Genomic DNA, 24,435 nt, shown 5'->3' with positions numbered 1-24,435 from the left:
CCTTTTTTTTTTTTTTTGCGGTAAGTGGGCCTCTCACTGCTGTGGCCTCTCCCATTGCGGAGCACAGGCTCCGGACACGCAGGCTCAGCGGCCATGGCTCACGGGCCTAGCCGCTCCACGGCATATGGGATCTTCCCGGACCGGGGCACGAACCCGTGTTCTCTGCATCGGTAGGCGGACTCTCAACCACTGCGCCACCAGGGAAGCCCCAGAACTGATTTTTGTATATGACATGATAGAGTTCATTTTCATTTTTTTTCCATGTAGAAACACCATTGTCCTATCTACTTTAATGAATAGCATTCTCCTTTTTTCCCAGTGATCTGCAGTGCTACCCCTGTCATAAATGTCAGTTAACACAGATCTGTGTATGGGCTCTCCATTTGGTTCTAATGGTCAATTTGGCCATACCTGTGCAAATTCCATAGCCTGTTATATGACATCATGGTATCTGGGAGGCCACATTCTTCTACCTTGTGTCTTTTTATTCTTAGGCCTTTGCACTTCCATATAAAATGGAGAATCAGCTTGTCAAATTCCTTAATGTATTTTATTAGGATTTTGACTGGAATTCTATTGAATGTGTTGATCAGTGTGGAAGAACTGATCTGATATATATGATAGTCTTACCTCTATGGTACTTCACTCTTTGTATTTAAGACTTCATTATCAGGTTATGTGGTTCCTTTTTATTTCTAACGGAAATTGTTATTTGCTAACAGTATCTACTTCAGCAGACACAGAATTTTATCAAGAATTTTTCTGTAAATATAGTGAATGATATTTACAGATTTTCTAAGATAAAGCCATCCTTAAGTTCTTGGGATAAATAAAAGACCATCTTTATACACTAATGCTGCTTCTGGCATTTTTGTGATCCACAGATCATGGGTCCATGTAATCTCAAGAAAGAAATTTTTCCAGCACAGTTAACACACAAGTCTAATTATTGATCATAAAAAGCAAACTAAGCAATGAAGTGTTTAAGCATTCATTTATTTTGGTAGCTCACAGTGAGTCAGGATCAGAGGAGATCTATTGGACTAGTAGTTTCTAGACATGGGCCAATCAATTTAAGAAAATAGAAAAACTAAAGGTACTGAAATAGGATTGTTCGTATTTCTAATTGAGGACATTAAAATCATTACCATCATTTCATAAAGATATTTTAATTACCAGAAAAATAGGAAGAAGATAATAGAGAACCATTCTTTAACTTGGATACATTTTGCTTCAGGAAAAATAAGCTGCTCTGTCCTTATTTTTCTCATTTCTCTGCAAACCAATGGAAATTTCATCACAGGCTATGGCCAGAATTTGGGAACTGCTGCACCAGGCCATATTATACTGCTTCTTGGAAATTTTTCTATAGTTATTAGATAGATGGAGAAAAAAGGGCACAGTACCTGACTTTGACAGCTGATTGGCTGACATATTATGAAAGTGTTATGGAAATTAATTCCTCTAAGTTTTTGGTAAATATATAAGTTTATAACTCTTGGTTTCACATGTACTTTCTTGGTGGTGGTGGCGACATTGATGTTGAAATATCATATGACACCCTGGTTATAAAAAGTTGATTGTTTTCTCACAAGTTACTCTTTGCTAATCTTGTGGCATCTCTCTTCCTTCTCTGTTAGAGAAGTATCAGGTGTGGAGAGTAAGGTAGATTATTGTGACATAAACTTAAGTACATAATTACCGAGATAAATTTGTTAAAAGAATTGATATGATATATTCTAAATGTACAGTGGAAATGTTTTGGGAATTAATTTGTTGGGATTAGCCACACTAGTATTTCCCTTCATTAATGTAAATAATAAATAGTTGTGCTAATACTCATTGAAGATGAAAAGGAATAATCTGCTTTTTTTGGCCTCAAGTTAGACTATGGAAGTAGGCAGTCGGTCAACAAAAACATAATAAATGGCTAGTTTGTATTCAGCACTATGAAAGATGGAAAAGAAGTAAATGATATAATTCTGTTTCAAAGAGTTTACAATCAAGCCAAGGAAAAGCTAATGTGTGAAGCAGTACATGATGTTAAATATAAGAGCAGTGTAAGTTCAGAGTTAAGAAAGGTGGAAGTGGTTTCAAGAGCTGTCTTTGAGGACCAGGGTTTTGACTTGGGTTTTGAGATGAGAATTCAAATAATAAAAGGAGAAGAGTAATGTCATTTTAGATGGAAGAAATAGTGTGAACATTTTTTAAAATCCATGAACAGACAGCTTGGCTATTTAATTAACCAACATTTGAATCGTTCTTGAACAGAGTTTTGGTTATAATCAACTTTTTAAAACATTTCGCTTATTAAATGATATGTACATAGTTACTCTGCATAGTTATTAGGTGTAAGCAATTAAACAACTCATATAAATCTCTATATTTAGTATTACTATAGACAAACCAAGTGTTTCTGAGGTCAGCTGAGAAGAAAACTGGTTGAGTTGAAGCCCTTGGACTTCTCCGAAGACTAGGGTTCCCAAGTGATTCCACTTCTGATTTTTTTGCAACCTAGATGTTTCACAAGCCTCCTAGATGTCAGGAGCCAGAATAGAGCAAGGGAGTCCTGGAATTGGAGGAGCTAAGAATAAAATAGCCTTTTCTCTCCCCGTTTTCAGAGGCCAGGGTTAAAGAGAAAGAAACTATTGTCATACATACCTTAATTTAGATTAGTTTAATCAAATGGCATTTTCCCCTCATACTCACCTGATATATACTAGCTTACAGGGAAGGAAAACTGGGAGAAAACAACTGCCATTAGTGAAGTATTTGACTTGTTCTCTAGTAGGTACTATAAACAGACATTTAACATATATTATTTATTCCTTCCAAAATCTTGAGCTATTATATTCATTTTAAGGATGGAAATAAAGGCTCAGAGACATAAAATTTTAGTCAAGGTCATGACTCAGTTATTGAGGTAAAATTTGAATTGATGTATGTCTGAGTCCAATTTCTGTTTTCTTTCTGCTATACCATCCTCTGAAAGGAATGAGAATTCTGCTATATGTATTTGAGACAGGACTCTCCTTAGCACTAAGGTGGGGCAGATTACATTATTTATTTGATATTCCTCTTTTCCCCAGCATTTTCGTATTAGTGAAATCAGGGTAAACTTGAAAGAGTAAATGGTATGAAAGGGCAATGGTGGGGGGTTGTTGTTTAAGACCCTGTAATATAGACTTACAGAAGATGGATTTGGTTAACAAGGGACAGGAGTAAAAGGTTCAATCTCCTTCACATCCTAGATCATTGCTTGGTGTTATCTAGGAGACCCCAAAACATTTGGGGATAATTGATAAGAGAGAGAAACAGATAATTTGGAGCATGGGGGAAGATGAGGCCTGGATGGGGATGATTTTAGAAGGGAGGCTTTGGTTAGTATTCATTTATTCAATAGAAGATATTAATTGTATACCTGATAAATAGTTGATTGGCATTGAGGTACCAAGTCAGTGTGCTGAAAGAACTCATGGTCTGATGAGGAAACATTTATAAATGGATGTTTTAAATTCCAAGTGAAAAAGTACAGTATCTATATACAAGGTGCTTTAGCAGTATTGAGGAAGGACATAAAATGTAGTGGCATAGGGGTGTTTTCTTTTTAATTTTTAATGTATTATTTTGAATAAGTAAATACATGCCCAAATTCCAAAAAGTGTACGATAGAAAATGAATTGCTCTGTCATGACTGTCTCTATCTCTCTTGATCCCTTGGTTTCCTTCTGTAGAGGCATCACTGTTAGTAGTTTCTTATATATCTTCCCAGAGGTATTCTCTATAAATATGAAGTATATGCTTGTTTGTACTTTTGTACACATATACTAGCAAAGTAGACCCATCGTATCTTTTTTTTTTTTTTTTTTTTTTTTTTTTTTTGGGGTGCGCGGGCCTCTCGCTGCCGCGGCCCCTCCCGCTGCGGAGCATGGGCCCCGGACGCACAGGCCCAGAGGCCACGGCTCATGGGCCCAGCCGCTCCGCGGCACGTGGGATCCTCCCGGACTGGGGCACGAACCCGCGTCCCCTGCATCGTCAGGTGGACTCCCAACCACTGCGCCACCAGGGAAGCCCAGACCCATTATATCTTGTTTTTGCTTTATATCTTGGAGATAGTTCTAAATGAACTGTGAAATGAACTATTAAAAACACAAGTTTTTTAATAGTTACATACTTTTCAGCTAGATGGAGGTAACAGAATTTATTTAGCAAAGCCCCTATTAAGAACTTTTAGGATATTTCCAGACTTTTGTTGGAAATAGTGCTGCAAGAATATCTTTGTACACAGGGACAAGCATACTGGTGGGATTAATTCCCAGCAGTCTGGAAAATGCATTGAAACTACAGACAGAGATCAGTTATTAAGAAGTTTGTTGTAGTAATGATGAGAAACTGAAGTAGGGTAGTGGCAAAAGAAATGGGGAGGGAAAAAATGAACTAGAAATTAATGTACTTCATCAATTCTAGGATGTACATTGTCTTTTCACATTTTAACATGTTTGAAAGCAGTATGTATTTTACAGTTGATGGTTTCATTCAGCTAACTGGAAGCACTTTTAAAATTTCTTGGTGGTGTATAAAATGTGCATGTTATAAACAACCTTATCTTAAATTCAGAAATACGCAGTAATAAGAAGGTAGGATTAACAGGACTTAAATGTAGAAAGTAAGGGGAAGCAAGAGGCAAGGTTGACATATATTTTTTGTTTTCTCCACTTTCAATATGTAAACCATTTTTCTATTTTCTGTATGGTCTTCATATTTGATTAATGATTGTCAACTCTACTACTGGTGGATATTTAGATTCTGATTTTCTTTTGGCTCTTTACAGATCATTGATAACACTGAGTAGTTTTCTGTTTAGAGTTAGGGAATGTTTGGATTTAGTAGATTTCTAGATAATTATATATAATGATATTTAACAAATGTTCCTAGTGGCAAATTATTCAAAGAACTTCTGAGTTGATACTTTACAAATGTTGAGAGACCATTTTGAATTTTTTAGCTTAGATGTGGCTCTTTCAGTGTACATTGAAGTCATTTACTCGGGTTCTAAAATCAGTACCTAAGACAAAAGATTAATTCTTAAAATCCTGCACTAATTACAGTACCTAACGGTATCTTAGATGGAAGTCTGGTCTCTATCTACTCTGTAGGTACTCAGAAGCCAGCTACCTTATGGGATTATTAACCAAACTGAATAGAAGACTCTAGTACTCATTTTCATGAGTACTTTTTCTTTTCTTTGTATTTTCCTTCTCCTTTTTTCTAATTTATTTATTCAAGAAATACTTACTGAAAGCCTACTATGTGTTAGGCATGGTCCTAGGTGCTGAGAATTCAACACTAAACAAAACTGATGAAAATCCTTGTCCTCATCGGGGAGACAGGCAAAAGATAAAGTAAGTAAATTATAGTATATCGGGTAGAAAAAACAAGGGGTGATAGGAGTGTTGGTGGTTTGATGTTGCAGTTTTCCTGGTCACGGAAATACAGAAAGTCACTGAGAAAGTGACATTTGGGCAAAGATTTAAAGGCAGCGAGAGAATAAACCATGAGATTATATGGGAAAAGAATGTTCCAAGCAGAGGGAGCAGGGAGCTCAAAGGACCCTGAAGCAAGAGTATGCCAGGTGTGTTGTAGGTCTTGCAGTTGCAAGGTGGCCAGAGTGGCTGGAATGGAATGAATGGTTACCAGGACTGGGGATCAGAGAGATAATGCAAGGTCAGATTGTTTAGGACTTACAGGCCATAGTAAGGACTTTGATCTTTACCCTGAGTAAGGACGAGAGCCATTACTGGAGGGATTTAAAGCAGCAAAATAATAATATGATCAGATTTATATTTTGAAAGGATCTAGACTGAAGTGGGACAAAGGTAGAAGCAAGGAGACCAGTTGAGAGGCTAATTCAATAATTCAAGCAAAAGATGATATGACTTAAACCAGGAGGCAATGATAAATAATAGTTGGAGTCTATGTATTTTTAAAAATTTGTTATTTTTAAATAATTTCAAATTTAAAGCTGCAGTATATTACAAATACCTCTTGTGTGCCTTTCACCAGATTCCCCAGTAATTAACATTTTACCATATTTACTTTAATCTCTTATTGCTCTCTTGATATACACGTACACACACACACACACACACACACTTATTTGAGAGTATGTTGCAGACATGATGCCCTGTTTAATACTTCAGTGTCCTTAAAAGCAGTTCATTTCCTTATATAGTTGTATCAATAAGCTTGGGCTGCCATAACAAAATACCACAAACTGTGTGGCTTAAACAGCAGAAATTAATTTTCTTACAGTTCTAGAGGGTGGAAAGGCTAAGATCAAGGTCTGACAGGGTTCAGTTTCTGGTAAAAGTTCTCTTCCTGGCTTGTAGATGGCCACCTTCTTACTGTGTCCTCACGTGGTGGAGGAGGGTTTGGGGGGAGGCAGAGTTCCTCTGATGTCTAAGGACACTCGTGTCGTCTTATCAAGGCCCCACCATTATGTCCTCACGTAACCTTAATTACCTCCTTATAGACCTTATCTCCACATACAGTAACATTGGGGGTTAGGACTTCAACATATGAATTTTGGGGAGACACAGTTCAGTACATTGCAACAGTTGTTATGTAACATCTGTATAACCACCAAAACCAGGAAATGAAAACTGATACAGTACCACCATCGAATCCACAGACCTTAATTGAATTTTGCCAGTTATCCCAATAATGGTCTTTTTTGTTGTTGTTTGTTTTTTGCGGTACGTGGGCCTCTCACTGTTGTGGCCTCTCTGGTTGCGGAGCACAGGCTCCGGACGCGCAGGCTCAGCGGCCATGGCTCATGGGCCCAGCCGCTCCGTGGCATGTGAGATCTTCCCGGACCGGGGCACGAACCTGTGTCCCCTGCAGCGGCAGGCGGACTCTCAACCACTGCGCCACCAGGGAAGCCCCAATAATGGTCCTTTAAAAGTCCAGGGTCATTTGTTAGAGTTGTCACATCTCTTTAGTTTACTTCAGTCTGAAACAGTTCTTTAGTCTTTCCTTATCTTTCATGACCCTGAAATTTTTGAAGACTATAGACCAGTAACTTGTAAAATAATCCATAAATTTATGTTTGTCTGTTTTTTTGTTTTTGTTTTTAGATTCAGGTTATGCAGTTTTGGGCAGGAATACCACAGAAGTGATGCTGTGTTCTTAAAGCATTATATATATTTGGAGGAACATAATGTCAATCTGCCTCATTAATAGTGACATTAACTTTTATCTCTTGAATAAGTATATGTTTTCTATATATAACTGTGAATTCATACCAAGACTTCCAATTACAGTCCAGCACCACAGGGTTTATTCTAACCTCCTCCTTTCTGCATTTGTAACTTCCTAAATCTGTATATATTTCAAAGGTAGCGTTACTGAGATCTGCATTGTGAGTTTGGATATGGAGTGTGAAAGAGGGGAATCAAGGATGACCCGATTTTTGGCTGAAAAAAACCACCACAGAAGAAATGCCATTTACTGGGATGGAGAAGACTATAGGAGGAGAGAATTAAGAGGAAGAGATCAGAATATCACACGTTGAGTCTGAGCTGTGTATTAAATATCCCAAGAGAGATGTTGGGTAGGAAGTTGGATATTTGAGTCTGCAGTTCAAAGAATAGGTCCAGGCTGAAATACAAATTAGTTTAAGACAGTCAGTTAAACTTTTTGGACAAAAGCGATTATATTTCCTTAATCAATAATGGAAGCAGCAAATATATATTACAGAAAATTATAATACAGGCAAGCAAAAGTGAAAAAAATAGAGATCAGTACTGTTAAAACTTAATTCCTTATTCTTTCTGATCTCTTTCACAGATGTTTTTCCTAACATGAGATCATTCTATAATTACTGTGTTTTCCCTCCAGTTGATGATTTATTTCCATTTCCGTAAATTTTCATTTTATCTGATCCCAGACCGCATTCACATTTCTTCAGTTGATCCAAAAATGTCATTTATAGCTGGCTAGTCCAAACCTATGTCCATTTCAGAAACACAAATTAGTTACATCAGATTGCTCTGTACCTTGAGTCTCTTAATCTCTCCAGTAATAGTTTAGGGCAGGAATTTCCTGGTTAGGACTCCAAGCTTTCACTGCCAAGGGCCTGGGTTCAGTCCCTGGTGGGGGAACTAAGAGCCTGCAAGCCACGTGGCATGGCCAAAAAAAAAAAAAGTTTGGGGTGATTTGTTTTGGGAAGTTGAGGTAGAGAGGGGTCAGAATCTGACATGAATTAAATTTAAAATTTTTGACTTTTTCCTATGGGTGAGTAGAAAACACTGAAGATTATTTAGGATGGGTTATCAAAGAAAAGGAAAGTTCTGTGAGAGAGAGAGAGGTGTGTTTCTGGGAACTGTGAGTAATTCATTAAAGGTGGAATTTTGAATTTGAAGGGGAAGGAGATGAGACTGAAAGAGAAGGTAAGATCCAGAATGTAAATGAAGACTAAGGTGCTTGGGCATTTTCTAGTAAGCAGTTGGAAATCATTGACAGATTTGATCTGAGAAATAGTTGGATACTGTTTACGTATTAGAAGATGAATTTAGCAACAATGTAGAGAATAAATTTGAGAAGACCAAGTCCAAGGCAGGATAACCAGTTAGGAGGCTATTTCAGTAGTAGTCCGGGTCAAAAGTGATGACCCAGCAAAGAGCAATGGTAGGAAGAGAAGGAGAAGAGGGGATAAATTTGAAAAATGTTATTGGGAGACAAAATTGGCTGGACTTGGAGATTTATCAAAAGGGGGTGAGGGTCAGGCAGGGAAGAAGAAGAGCCAAAAAAGACTGCTGAAATTCTAGCTAAATACAAGAGCAGTAACAGATGGAAGAGGAGGAAGATTAGTAATAAAATATTGAAAAACCAAGTTCAAGGTATCTCTGAGACTTTGAAGTAGATGTGTGCATTGACTGGTAAAGGGAAATCCAAGTATGAAATCTATGGATATGGGAATCATTGGTACTTAGGTGGTAGTAGTTAAATGTGGATAATTATGCTGATAGCATTCCATTTTCTGTTGGCTAAGCAAAGTCCTAAATGCTTTACATACATTGTTTTATTTAATTCTTATAACAACCCATGAGTTTGTCATTTTGCAAAGAAAAAAAAAAGTAACATATAGAAGTTAGGTAATGTATAAGACCCTAAAGCTAATAAGTGATAAAGCCAGGAATAGAACAGACTATCTGATTTTGAACCTGAAATCTTACAACTCTATGCTACGGGTGAATCGAGAAGAGTGCTCAGGAGAGAACCCTGGGGAGCATCAACATTTAAAGGAGGATTGAGGACTTCACTGGTGGCGCGGTGGATAAGACTCCACACTCCCAGTGCAGGGGGCCTGGGTTTGATCCCTGGTCAGGGAACTAGATCCCACACGCATGCTGCAACTGAGAGTAGCATGCCACAACTAAGCCTGTGTGCCGCAACTAAGAAACCTGCATGCCACAACTAAGGAGCCTGCGACCTGCAAATAAATAAATAAATATTTTAAAAAAACGAAATAAATAAAGGAGGATGATCACAAGCAGAGCTGCCTACCTATCATGTCCACCTGTGTATATATATATGGAGGAAGAGCTAGAGACGTCAGAGGAGAACTAAGAGAATGATTATAACAGAAACAAAAAGGGATTACTATAGCACATTATTCTGTGTGCCAAAGCCTGGTGGAAATGATAGTTCTTTGTAGAAATAGCATTTTAAAAAATCTCCTTTTGGGGCTTCCCTAGTGGTGCAGTGGTTAAGAATCTGCCTGCCAACGTAGGGGACACATGTTCGAGCCCTGGTCCGGGAAGGTGCCACGGAGCAACTAAGCCCGTGTGCCACTAACTACTGAGCCTGTGCTCTAGAGCCCGCAGGCTACAACTACTGAGCCCATACTCCTAGAGCCCGCGCTTCCCAACAAGAGAAGCCACTGCAATGAGAAGCCTGCTCACCACAACAAAGAGTAACCCCCGCTCGCTGCAACTAGAGAAAGCCGGCACACAGCAACAAGACCCAACACAGCCAAAAATAAATAGATAAATATATTAAAGAAAAATCTCCTTTGGGTTTAATAAGTTGGAGTTTATTGGTAATATTGGTAATTGCTGTTTGAGTGAAGTGATGGCAACATAAATGAGATAGCATAATTTATATAAGGCTCCTCACATGGTAGATTGCATTTTTTAAAATAAATTTATTTTATTATTTTATTTTATTTTTTGGCTGCTTTGGGTCTTCATTGCTGCGCGTGGGCTTTTCTCTGGTTGCAGCGAACGGGGGCCACTTCCCGCTGCAGTGCACGGGCCTCTCACCGCAGTGGCCTCTCTTGTTGCGCAGCATGGGCTCCAGGGCGCCGGCTTCAGTAGCCGTGGCGCACGGGCTTAGTTGCTCCACGGCATGCGGGACCCCCCCAGACCAGGGCCTAAACCCGCGTACCCCGCATTGGCAGGCGGACCCCCAACCACTGTGCCACCAGGGAAGCCCGCATATTTTTTTCCTATAATTACGGAGTTACTAGAAATTAGAGACAGTGAGTATATAACACTCTTTCAGATCCCTAATCTGAAATATCTTAACTGACTTAGGTAAATTGATCTGGATGGGTTTACGTATGGGTACATTAAAAAAATAATAAATTTATGTATTTATTTAATTTTGACTGCATTGGGTCTTTGTTGCTGCGCGCGGGCTTTCTCTAGTTGTGGCGAGTGGGGCCTACTCTTTGTTGGCGGTTCGCAGGTCTCTCATTGCGGTGGCTTTTCTTGTTGCGGAGCATGGGCTCTAGGCACGCAGGCTTCAGTAGTTGTGGCACGTGGGCTCAGTAGTTGTGGCACACAGGCTTAGTTGCTCCGTGGCATGTGGAATCTTCCTGGACCAGGGATCGAACCCATGTCCCCTGCATTGGCAGGCAGATTCTTAACCACTGCGCCACCAGGGAAGTCCCTGGGTACACTTTTTGAGAGAACATAATTCCCATCTAATGATTTCTGCTTCTCTGTGAAATAGCATATTAAGCTTATCTCCTGAGAGTGAGAATGTGGTAAGAGAGGGCGCTTGACAAGAGTGGTAAAGTTTGAAATAGCTCTTACAGCAAATGAGAGAGGATGCTGATTAAAGACGTATGGAAGGAGGGCCCACTGAAGGAAGGGACTGAATTTACATAGTTTCAGTACTTCTGGTGGTATGATTTTTCTTCAGCAGAACCCAGGGGCAGAAATAAAGGTGCAGTAAAGGCGTTCAGTTAGATTGATCCAGATTTAGGATTTTGTTGAATACATGTGATAGAAAACCTAAATTGTAGGGAGGACGAAAAGCAAATGAAGGTTTTGATATGAGTGGTTTCGATAATGGATCAGAAAGACTCGAATTGGTAGAGAAAGAATTGAGTACTAAAAGAGACTATATGTGAGTTAGAGAAAATAAAGAACTGAGATCTTGATGAAATGGAAGGACAAATATAATGGAATGGATGGTTGTGGTCAGAAAGGGTGATTTTAAAATGTAGAAAGAAGTGGTTCTTGGAGGTCGCTGCATTTGAGATCGAGACTAGAAAACATGATGAATCATCTTCCATACAGACAGTAAAATTTTTCAGGATAATAATAAAACCTAGGGTGGCTTTGCTCAAGGTTCCAGATAGTAAATTGATTGGGCCCTGTCCTGGACCTTAAAAAAGGTTGATGTGGGTGAGTTTATGGGCTCAAATTACTTATTTCCCAGGACATTCGCCTAGTGATGAAAGTGGCAGCAGAGCCTCTCTTCCAGTAGATGGGAGTTCTTAGGTGTGTCTGGACTGGTTGATGAAAAGAGTCTGTCTGCAATAATAATGTAGAGGAGGTTAAGCAATTTGCTTGCCTAAGGTCACATTCTGATTGGATTCTAAAACTCATTCTCCTTCCACTAACCCTGGTGTTTCTGCAGCAAAGTGAACTACTTCAACTCAATTTTTTGTCTTCCCAAATGTCTGGGAGAACAGTTTTGTTTTATTTGAGCTTCTCCAGAGTTAATGGGTTTTCTAGTGCCAAATACATACAAAGTGAAGTAGAAATTTGCTAAAGGAATACGTAGAATAGAAACTTAACCTGAAGCAGTCAAGGTTTTTAGGCATTAGGTTCAGTAACTTGATCCATTAGCTCATTTGTCTGTTTATTCATCATCCATCCTTGTAGTAGCAGTTATACAGTTTGAGAACACTGTATTTGGAATAAGTTGTACTAAGTATAAATTGACTCATTTGGTCTTATTTATTGTCTTTTGTCATCTCCAGCTGCCTATCCCCACCGTTTGAATCTCTTTTACCTTGCCAATGATGTCATACAGAACTGTAAAAGGAAAAACGCAATCATATTCCGTGAATCGTTTGCTGATGTACTTCCAGAAGCAGCTGCTCTAGTGAAGTAAGTAAATTCTTACTCCTCTTTGGGATCTAAGCTTAGAAAATTTAGAATTTTAGTTTCCTGTTAGTAAGAACTGTAATAGTTGCACATGCTTGAAGATCCAAGGATATTTTGTCCAAATTGTTCATTGTAACTTTCCTGGTAATACACTTTTTTTTTAAAGACTCTTTCCTCCCTTTTTGAAAACTTGTCTGTTATTTATGCTCTGCCTCTTCTCTCCTAACTTGACCAGGAGAGTGTATCTCCTGGTCATGCTCTCTGGCTGTACTTCTTTCTAACTGCTTTTTCTGTTTTTGTGTTTTTTACACATTTCCATTTTTCTTTCAGAGTCTTTCTGAAATCTTGCCCCCTTCATGAAATCTGTGTAATTAGGGAGAAATGAAAATATTTATTCTTAATTCCATATTGATTTACTCCATTAGCAAAGTTGTGTCCAGCATTTCTCAAAGTGCTGGAACACTTATGTTTGATCTTATTTTTGTCCTGTATTAATAGTGTTTTCCTTGTGTTTCATCCATATTTGTAAGCTGTTTGCTTGGTGTGAGAAACACACACATCTACACACAATTGGAGGATAAACAATTACATGGAAAAATCAAAATAGCTAAATATTTCCTCGAATTATGTACTTTTTAGCATAATATATATTTGAATATATGACTATCATATATTATTGATCCATTTGTTAGTATTAACCCAGTTAGAATGGAATGATCCTTGTTCCTTCCTTTGGATTGTAGACTTCAGATGTCTACTTTGGTATTACAAAAGATTAAAATGTGGTCTTATTTTTATATACTAAGTAATAAAGATTTATACACGTCAGAAGTACCTAAAATAATAACAGTAATATCACCTACATTTATTGAGCAGTCATAATTGACCAGATATTATTATTATTATACAAAGTGCTTCGTGTACTTCAGGTTGTTTAAACCTGAGAACAACATTTAAAGTGGCTATTACTATTAGCCCCATTTTAAGGCGGAGGAAACTGGCTTAGAGACATTAAGTAGCTTGCCTAAGCTCTCACAGCTACCGGGTTGGGGGCGGGGGGCTGGTATTTGGCAGAATTCCTACCCAAGCCTGTCTAGACCCCGAAGCTTATGTTCTTTGCCACCTAACCACTAGTCTGTGCTGCTTCTTTACATATATACATCCAGTATAATTTTGAGTAAGAAAAGCAGTGTGCTACATGATCTCCACTTAGAGTTTCTGCTGTAAATATCATTATAGTCTTAAAAACTTAACCTAATGTATCCTATACTTAGATTTCATGACCTAGTTCATGGATTAATATAGGGTTGTCACCTTTTATTTTACCATGTAAAGATATTTTTAAAAACAACCACTTTGTATTACTATTTCACAGAAAAACGTAGGAATGGCATAATCTCAGAATAAAGTACAGTCCTTTAAAATTTTAAGCTCTGAAAATGTTTTTAACTCAATGAAGGATATCTTCAGAAACCTATGATAAAATCAGACTTAATGGTGAAGCAATAAAAGCATTTCAGGACAGTAATGCCCTCTATCATCATTACTGTTCACCATTATGTTGAGATTCCATTCATTTCTAAATAAATAAATAATGAGAAGGCATTTAGAAGAGATAGAATTATCATTATTTGCAGATAATAGGATTACCTACATCAGGGGTGGGCAACCTTTTTCTATAAAAGACCAGATAGTATTTTAGGCTCTGCAGGCCATAGGATCTCTGTTGCCACTACTCAACTCTGCCATTCTAGCATAAAAGCAGCCATAAGCAAATGGGTGTGGCTGTGTTCCTAAAACTTTATTTACAAATCAGGCAGCTGGCCAGATTTGGCTTGAGGTTTGTAGTTTGCTGACCCCTGGCCTACATAGAATCAACTAATAAGAGAGTTCAGTTAAATAGCCAGATTCAAATTCAACGTAGAAAAGCAGTAGATTTCCTATATATGCTAGCAGTAACCAATTAAAAATGTAATTAGAAAAAAAAGATTCCTTTTACAACAAGAAGTACTGCCTCCCCCCCCCAAATAAAGGAAACCCCACCCCAAAATAAATACATTAAGAAGTATGTAAGGCTTTTGTAGAGAAAATTTTATAAGAAGACCTGGATAAGTGAAGAGATAGATACATACTTTTTTTGTGTGTGTGTGTGGTACACAGGCCTCTCACTGTTGTGGTCTCTCCCGTTGCGGAGCACAGGCTCCGGACGCACGCAGGCTCAGCAGCCATGGCTCACGGGCCCAGTCGCTCCGCGGCATGTGGGATCCTCCTGGTCCAGGGCATGAACCCGCGTCCCCTGCATCGGCAGGCGGACTCTCAACCACTGCGCCACCATGGAAGCCCAATACATACTTCTGAAGGGAAAGATTTGGTATTGTTAAAAATATGATTCTCTCCCAATATGTACTCTATAAATTCATTGTGTAATCCCAGTCAGAATCTCAGTAGGGTTTGATGTGGAAGGTTACATATTCAAGATAATTGTTTATAAGAACATCAGAGTCAGAGTTTCCCTGTCACTTATCTTGTATATATTTTAAAACAATAATAGAATCAGGAGTAGAAGACTATATCAGTGAAACAGAATATATTCTCACTTATAAAGAAATTAATTATAAAGTATATGATAAATGAGAGTATATTAGGATATGAGCTTTAGTATTCCATAAACAACCCCATCCCATCCCCCTTTTAAATTTCTGTTCACGGTTATATTTTAGACTCATTTCTACCCTTTTGTGAATTCATTTCTCTTAATTTAAGGCTATCATTTAAATCCCTTTAATTGAGGAGGGGCAAATGTTCAGAAGTTCCAGACAGTTAACCCAGGTGAGTGAAGTGGGTGGACTGTAAGGAAAAACCCATCTAAAGGGGGCAACAGCTACTCAGCCCTAGCCTATGGCCATAAAGAAACGAGTTCACTGTTGACCTATGCTTTCAGACCTTCCAAAGATTTCTCATTTTTTAAGCTAGGTCAAAATCTAGATTCTTATATGAAGCCTCCCAATTTTTAAATGTGTGAAGCTAAATCACATTCTAAAAAATTTATTGCTAGCCAAACAAAACACATCTGATGACTAAATTTTGGAGTTACAAATAAATTTTAGTAAGTGGGTGAATTTGCAAATACAGAATCTGCAATTAACGAGAATCAACTGTATCTAGAAATAAATCTTAACAAAAGACGTATAAGATCTCTATTGAAAAAATTATAAAACATAATTGAGAAACAGTATAGAAAACCTAAAGAAATAATTTGTGGATAGGGAAGACTCAATATTTAATGTCATTTCTTCCCAAATTGATTTATAAATCCAAAGCAGTCTTAATTAGGCTCTGAGTAGTGTTTTTCCCCACTATTTTATTAATTGATTTTGAATTTTGTATGGAAGTGCAGAGAGCTCCTTCTTCCCCTTCCCCCACAAAGAGAAAGCCTAGAAACTCTTGAAGAACAACAAGGTGGGAAGACTGGCTCTACCAGATTTCAAGACTGATTATAAAGCTACGATAAATAAAACAGTGTGATATTTGCCCAGAGATAACCAAAGAAACTGGTAGAACATAATACAAAGTCTAGAAACAGACCAGTATATATACTTGGTCTCTGTATGAAACTATTAGGTAGTAGAAAAAGAATAACTTTTTCATAAATATTGCTGGGACAAATTGGCTATATAGAAAAAATTAGATCCCACTCACATCATACACAAAAATCAATTGCATATTAAATACTTAAACATGAAAGAACTACAAATCTTTTGAAGACAATATAGGAGAATATTTCATGACCTTACCTCATAAGATTAATAAATACAGCTACATTAAAATGAAGACCCTTCCATTTAATTGAAAGACACTATAAAGAGTGAGAAGACAAAGGGCTTCCCTGGTGACGCAGTGGTTAAGAATCTGCCTGCCAATGCAGGGGACACGGGTTCAAGCCCTGGTCCAGGAAGATCCCATGTGCCGTGGAGCAGTTAAGCCAATGTGCCACAACTACTGAAGCCCGGGCGCCTAGAGCCCATGCTCCACAAGAGAAGCCACTGCAATGAGAAGCCCATGCACTGCATCAAAGAGTAGCCCCCACTCGCCACAACTAGAGAAAGCCCGCACGCAGCAACGAAGACCCAATGCAGCCAAAAATAAATTTTAAAAAAAAAAGTGAAAAGACAAGCCACAGAGTGGGAGAAAATATTTTTATGCAGTCAACAAAAGGTTCATATCCAGAATATATAAAGAGTTACAAAATAAGAGAAAGACAAAAAATTTGAAGATTTTAGTTTTACCTGGCACTTGTAGAAATCAAACCAGAAATTATTTATATATTTATTAATAACTTTTAAAACAATAAACGTTAATAACCAACACTTAAAATTTTAGTGAAAAGAGTGGTGGTGTTTTGCATTCTTGCCAGATCTCTTTAATGTCTGGCTTAATATCAGACAGCTATATTTTCTTACCTGCTTTTTGCATTCAGTCTGTTCTGATATCATGTCATATAGCCCTAGAACTGCTGAGACATATCATATAAATTAAGTCCCAATCAGAAGACATAAATCACATATCAGTAATTTAAACAGGGAAGATTTAATATGAAGAATCGTTAAGTAGGTAAAAGGTAGCTAACTACTAGAAAGAATAAACTAACTCTAAGGTGTTATGGAATAGTATCTGCTGAAAGCAGCTACTACCTCTGAACCTGAGGGAAAAGTAAATAAGGACTCACCCCACCCCACCCCAAGCTAAGATTCAAACCTGAGGAAAGAGTGGATTGCTGTAAGAACATGCTACCTGTCACTAGTGGTTAAGAAACAGGCTGGAGAGCACTCACTGCTGAACTACAAAAGCTATGCTAAAATGCACCCAGGATGCCTCTAAGCTGATCCACTTGAAAATAGAACACCAAAAGAAGAATCCGTACTCCCTCTTCTAGCCTCTCGGTGTCACTCTAGGGCTCTCTGTTGTCAGAGTCCAACACTGAACCAAGGGGCAATAGAGTTTGCAGAGTCTGGCTCCGGTACCACAAGGGAAGGTCATGTTAGAGCTGAGAGACAGTAAATTAATAACCAGCACACATACGTACCAGATAAGGCATAAATCTTAAAGTCCACCAGTATGAACATTAGCAAGATTGTGGCACAGTGGAAGCTCTTATATACTGTTGCTTTGAGGGTTGATTGGTATAAAACAACCTCATTTTAAAAAGTTTATGTACAGGGCTTCCCTGGTGGCGCAGTGGTTGAGAGTCCACCTGCCGTGGGAGGGGACACAGGTTTGTGCCCTGGTCCGGGAAGATCCCACATGCCGCGGAGCGGCTGGGCCCGTGAGCCATGGCCGCTGAGCCTGCGCGTCCGGAGCCTGTGCTCCGCAACGGGAGAGGCCACAACAGTGAGAGGCCTGCGTACTGCAAAAAAAAAAAAGTTTATGTACAGATCTTGCAATTCCACCCATAGGCTTTTACCCCTGAGCAACTTTTGCATATGTGCAGCAAGATCAGTGGAAGGGAATTTTCATAGCAACATTGTCTATGGTAATAAAAATTTGGGGAATTCCCTAGCAGTCCATTGGTTAGGACTCTTGTGCTTCCACTTTAGGGGGCCCAGGTTTGACCCCTGGTTGGAGAACTAAGATCTCACAAGCAGCGCAGCACAGCCAGAAAATAAATTAATAAAGTGAAAACCCTAATAAAAAAAATTTGGAAACATTTTTCTACAGTAAAGTGAATGAATTGTAGCATACTGGAATACCAGGCAGCAAGGAAAATTAATGAATTTCAGTTATATGCAATGACATAGACAAATCTCATAAAATATTGATTGAAAGTACAAAGGAATATTTACGTATATATAGTATGAATCCATTTATATAAAGTTCAAATTTGGCAAAAAATGAACTCTTGTTTATACCTACCTACACGTTAAAACAAAGAAAAGTAAGGAAACAATTATCACAGAAGTCTGCCATCCTAGGTAGGTGGAAGGGATTGTAAACTTGAAGGGGTCCACTCAGGTCCTCTGGGGAGCTAGCGATATTTTATTTCTTGACCTGGGTTGTGATTACATGGCTGTTCACTTTTTAATTATTTGTTTATAATATATATCATATGTAATTATATGCAACTTTTCCATAATGTAAGATTTGTTTGGACTAAACAGTTTTCAAATTACAGTATTAAGTAAATGAATTTAAGAAGTTGATTCCTTTTGAAAATCAAATTGACAGCCTAGTAGAACAAATTGTATAATCAACCGTAGAGCAGTACAGTATTCCCAATTAGGTATGAACTCTGTAGAGTTTTGTTTGCTCTATCCTTTCACCTTCCTTATACACTTACTATCCTCAAGAAATTTTCCCTTCCTGACTTCTACTTCCTAGTCTGGATTAAACAATTCTTCTTTGCTACCATTATACCTGTCTCTACTTCTGTCATAGCACCTAAAACACTGCCTTGTAATTGATACACATGCTTTTTTTTTTTTTCTATATGCGGGCCTCTCACTGTTGTGGCCCCTCCCGTTGCAGAGCACAGGCTCTGGACGCGCAGGCTCAGTGGCCATGGCTCACTGACCCAGCCGCTCCACAGCATGTGGGATCCTCCCGGACCGGGGCACGAACCCGTGTCCCCTGCATCGGCAGGCGGACTCTCAACCACTGCGCCACCTGGGAAGCCCGATACACATGCTTTTTGTCACCAGTTTCTATCTCCCAGACATTCTGCTCCCAGCACAATGCTTGTCACATCATAGGTGGTTGGTTAGCTTGATGCATGGATAGAAATACCATGGAGAGCTGTAAAGCTGTATTTCTTAAGTACAGGCCTAGATATTCCTAGGTGGGTCCATAGATATAGTTTAAAGGGTCTGTGGATTGTCTAAGTGTATTAAGTGTCATCCGTATGATTACCTTATTAACAGTTCTGTGACTCATTTTCAGTGGCTGTGTTATCATGTGTTTGTATTTTGACATAAGATAATATTACTTTATCAAAGGCTAATGAGGAAAGGTTAAAGATGGCTTTAATATATAAATAATGGTTTGTATCAGTTGAAGGCACTAATAATTTCGACTAAAAAAAAGTTCATAGTAGTTCAAAAATGGTGAAATAATTGAATGATAATAGTATTATAGGCTTGATAAATTAAAAAAATATTAAATTCAGTGTATATCTTCAGTATCATGTTTGCACTGCACCTTGTACTTGGTTTCGACAAAATATTTATCACTTTAAATCAATGTTAGTATGAATGGTATTTACTGTATTTTTGTTTAATTTGCAAATTCTGATTTATAGTTGAAGAATTATAAAATGTTTTCAGGGGAATCATATAGGGTAAAAAGATAAATGGAGACTTTGCGATCATATTCATAGGAAATCCAAGAGAATTTACAGACTAATGAGGATTCAACCAAGTTGCTGGATACAAATCAACATATAAGAATCAATAGCATTTCAGTATATCAGAAATAACCAGTTAAAATATAATTTAAGAAAAAAGGGATATTATTAGCAGTAATAACAAAAGCTTATAGGTACCTAGAACAAAAGTGTGTTGAGACCTTTATGAAGAAAATTATAAACTGTTTCAAAAAGACAAAAATCAGCATGTAAATACAGTACACTTTAATCAAGTTCCCAGTAGGACATTTTAAGAAATTTGTTATACTGATTCTAAAATTCATATAGAGGAGTCCGTGTCTTAGGAGTAGTCAAGACTGTTGATAAAAAGCCAAGTTGGGGCTTCCTTGGTGGCGCAGTGGTTGAGAGTCTGCCTGCCGATGCAGGGGACACGGGTTCGTGCCCCGGACCGGGAAGATCCCACATGCCGCGGAGCGGCTGGGCCCATAAGCCATGGCCGCTGAGCCTGCGCGTCCGGAGCCTGTGCTCCGCAACAGGAGAGGCCACAACAGGAGAGGCCACAACAGGAGAGGCCACAACAGTGAGAGGCCCGCATACCGCAAAAAAAAAAAAAAAAAAGCCAAGTTGGACTTAACCTATGAAATATCAAGAATTATTATTTGACTATAGTAATTAAAAGAGTATGGTATTAATACAAGCATAGACAAATAGATTTAAGGAACAAAACAGAGAGCCCACAAATGGACTCATACATATATGGGACCTCTGTAAATGGTAGCAGTTGCATTACAGTTCATTGGGGGGAAGATGAACTCTTCAATAAGTGATTCTGGGACATGGACTTTCTGTGTGGAAAAAATAAAATTAAATGTTAAATGTTTCCCAACACAGTACACAAAAATATATCCCAAATGAATTACCTTGATGTATAAAACAAAACGTTAAAATGTTAGAAGAAAATATGAATATGTTCATGACTATAAGGGTTAGTTTAGAAAGCTCTTAAGACACCAAGAACAGAAATAAAGAAAAGTATTTGTAAATTTAAGTACATCAAAATTAAACTTCTACATTATAGAAGACACCATAAAATTAAAGACAAGTGACACACTAGGGAAAACATTTGTTATAGGCAAATAAAAAAGATAAGTTTTATAAATGGGGATTATTTTAGGAGATACAGAGTAGCAAGTTTTTAGAGATAAAAATCTCTCTCCATCTAATTTCTGAGCTACAAGGTTTTTGGGATTAAGTATTGACTGCCTCCTCCTTGAGTTGACCCAATATTTGGTCTTCCATTCAGTCAGTTGGCAAATATTTATTAAGAACCTGCAAGATATATAGCACATTATTCTGATGATGTCCCAGAAATAAGATACTGATAAAGAAAAGATATTCTTGAGTGAGGCACAAGATTATGCTGTTTGGTTCTGGTTTTGTTTTGTTTTGTTTTTTTGCCACTCTGCGCAGCTTGTGGGATGTCAGTTCCCCAACCAAGGACTAAACCTGGGCCCTCGGCAGTGAGAGCGCGGAGTCCTAACCAGTGGACCGCCAGGAAATTCCCTAGTTCTCTTTATTTTATCTGTGATACCTGGGCACCTCTTGTACTCCTTATCAACTTTATGCCTTGAAATAATTGGCTAATACCTTGCTGTTTTAAAAGTGGTCCAGGGGCGAGGGTTGCTAGCATAGGAAGCATCTATTCAACATCCTAGCAATTCTGCAAGTCAGTCAGTTTTTTTGTTACTTGTAAGTCAAACAACAAAGTTTATATTTAATCATGTTGTGTGTGGTAATAATTGTATGTTCTGTAGAAATTAAGGTTGTGATCAGTAATGGCTGAAATAGAGGTCTAGAATTACAAGGTAAGTAAAACTGCTATTTTGGATTTTGTTTTGGTTTTTTATTTTAGTTGAATTTGTAAGTTCAAGAGATGGTTGGATTGTGGAAGTTTGAGAGTTCTGTGTTCATATAAAGAACGAATCTAGCCAAGAATTTTAGAGCTAACAGAAATTGTTTAGTAAAAATCATTTTACAAATGAAGAAACCTAGTTCCCAAAAGACTTCTCACTGAAACCAGAACTAAAACCTCTAGTTTCCCCATCTAGTGCTGTTTTTTACTATATTATACCCTGGTCTTATTTTTATGATTTCTTAGCAGTTGCTGTTTTTCCAGCATATTTTACTTGAGACTTCGGTGAATAGCTGTTGGGACTTCATAATGAATAGTTGGATTTGAAAATGACAAAATCCAGTTGTCATTCATTCATTTACTATTTAGTGAACACTTTGTAGGTGCTGAAGAAGCAACAGTAAATAAGTTATAACTCCTGGCAGGAGGAAGCTCTGTAAACAGACATTTACAGATAATTATGACTTGGCTTCTGGCTGAATGGCCAGCCATCAATTCCAAAGGGTCCTTTTTTATAAAACAATTACATTCTTGACAAAATATTAGCTGAACCAATAACAGTGGACATATTAGAATGGCAGAGCTGACATTAATTAGTATGCCTATCTCAGAGTACCTACCACACGATCTGGGCTCTGGAAAGGGGATAAAGTAGTCTTGAGTCATAAGTCCCCCTGGCTTCCAGTATAGATTTGCTCTCCAGGAACACATTTCCTACTTAGATCACCAGGAATCTCACAGATCAAAAAAATATGTGCTCACCATCAAAGGTCGCCAAATACGTTGGGAAACAAAGCACCACAAAGGAGAATCAGCAGATTTAGATCCCCTCACAATGAGCTTCAGATACTAGAATTATCAGACAGGGTATATAAGACAATTATAAGAGATGTTAAAGAAAGATTAAATGGAATAAAATGAACAATGGATAAGATATTTGGGCAAAAGAACCAGTAGGAATTCTAGAAGGGAAAAAGAGATTAAGCTAGAAAATAGTTCTGAAGAAATTAGAATGCAGCAGTAGAGAGAAGGAAGTAGAAAAATGAAGAATAGAATGAAAGGCCTAATTAACATCAAATGAGAATCCTGGAGGAGAGAACTTCTGAGTTCTTTCAAAGAGGTAATGGCTGAGAACACTTTGAAAGTGATGAAACAAAACAAAACATGAATCTTCAAAGATAGGAAGCACAACATATACTAACCAGGGTAAATAAAAAATTTATACCTAGTCATTCATTGTGATGAAATTACAAAACAAAAAGATTTTTAAAAGCAGCCAAAGCGTTCACACCTACTAGGATAACTAATTTAAAAACAAAATAAAACCAGAAAATAACAAGTGTTAGAGAGAATGAGGAAAAACTTCTGCATCTCTGTAGGAATGTAAAATGGTGCAGCTGCTATGGAAAAAGTTTGATGGTTCTTCAAAAAGTTAAACAGAGAATTACTATATGATCCAGCAGTTCTACTCCTGGGTATGTACAAAAAAAAAATGAAAGCAGGAAATCAAATGGATGTTTGTACACCCTTGTTCATAACAGCACTTTTTACAATAGCCAAAAGAAGGAACCAGCCCAATTTTCAGATGAACAGATAAACAAAATATGGTATATACATAAAACAGAATATCATTCAACCTTAAAAAGGAGAGAATTCTGACACATGCTACAATGTAGATGAATCTTGAAGACATTATGCTAAGTGAAATAAACCAATCACAGAAGCACAACTATTGTATCATTCCACTTATATGAAGTAACTACAGTAGTCAGATTCATAGAAACAGAAGGTAGAATTGTGGTTATATGGGAAATATTGTATGACTCCATTTATAGAAAATGTCTAGAATAGGTAAGTCCATAGAGACAGAAAGATTAGAAATTGTTAGGAGCTGGAGGAAAGGGGTAATACGGAGTTAATTGTTTAATGGGTACAGAGTTTCTGTTTAGGGCAGTGAAAATTGTTGGAAACAGACAGAGGTCATTGTACAACATTGTGGATATAACTAATGCCACTGAGTTGTACATTTAAAATGGTTAAAATGGCAAGTTTTATGTTATTATTTTATGACAGTTGAAAAAACAAAGTAGTCAAGAGAAAAGACAGAGTCAGATCACATGCACAAGGACTACAGTTAGACTGACAACAGACTTCTAAACTGCAACAGTGAAACCAGAAGGCAGTTACGAAAAATATTTTTATAGCATTGAAAGAAAATAGCCGTCAACATGGATTTGTGGGACTTCCCTGGTGGCGCAGTGGTTAAGAATCTGCCTGCCAATGCAGGGGACACGGGTTTGAGCACTGGTCTGGGAAGATCCCACATGCCATGGAGCGACTAAGCCTGTGAGCCACAACTACTTAGCCTGTGCTCTAGGGCCCGCGAGCCATAACTGCTGAAGCCCTCGTGCCTAGAGCCCATGCTCCACAGTGAGAGGCCGCGACAATGAGAAGCCCGTGCACCACAACGAAGAGTAGCCCCCATTTGCTGCAACTGGAGAAAGCCCGCGTGTAGCAATGAAGACCCAATGCATCCAAAAATTAATTAATTAAAAAAAAACATGGATTTGCATACAAAGCAAGACTACTTTCAAGAGCTAGACAAACCATATAAAGATGATTCTCCAGAGAAACAAAAACTGAGAACAATTTACCATCAACAAACTTCTGAATCACTTTTACTCTGGGAAGTTAGCAGTAAGAGGGATGGTGAATCATACTAGCAATAAAATATATGAAATACCTAAGAATAACCTTAA

The 24,435-nt window shown here is 37.9% G+C and overlaps 1 protein-coding gene across 4 annotated transcripts in view; it reads left to right on the top strand.

The window, feature by feature from the left end:
- The window catches only part of RPRD2 (regulation of nuclear pre-mRNA domain containing 2), an 81,895-nt gene that overhangs the window by 23,726 nt on the left and 33,734 nt on the right, over positions 1–24,435 (top strand). For all 4 annotated transcript variants that reach the window (XM_024765786.1, XM_024765785.1, XM_024765787.1 and 1 more), the window contains exon 2: positions 12,281–12,410. In XM_024765786.1, coding sequence (XP_024621554.1) covers positions 12,281–12,410 — 130 coding nt within the window. The remainder of the gene's footprint in view (positions 1–12,280; positions 12,411–24,435) is intronic.

The sequence above is a fragment of the Neophocaena asiaeorientalis genome, unplaced genomic scaffold (genome assembly GCF_003031525.2).
Source record: "Neophocaena asiaeorientalis asiaeorientalis breed wild unplaced genomic scaffold, Neophocaena_asiaeorientalis_V1.1 scaffold474, whole genome shotgun sequence".
Lineage (NCBI taxonomy): Eukaryota > Metazoa > Chordata > Mammalia > Artiodactyla > Phocoenidae > Neophocaena > Neophocaena asiaeorientalis.
Note: the sequence above shows the minus strand (reverse complement) of the source record. Positions and strands in the feature narration are given on the sequence as shown.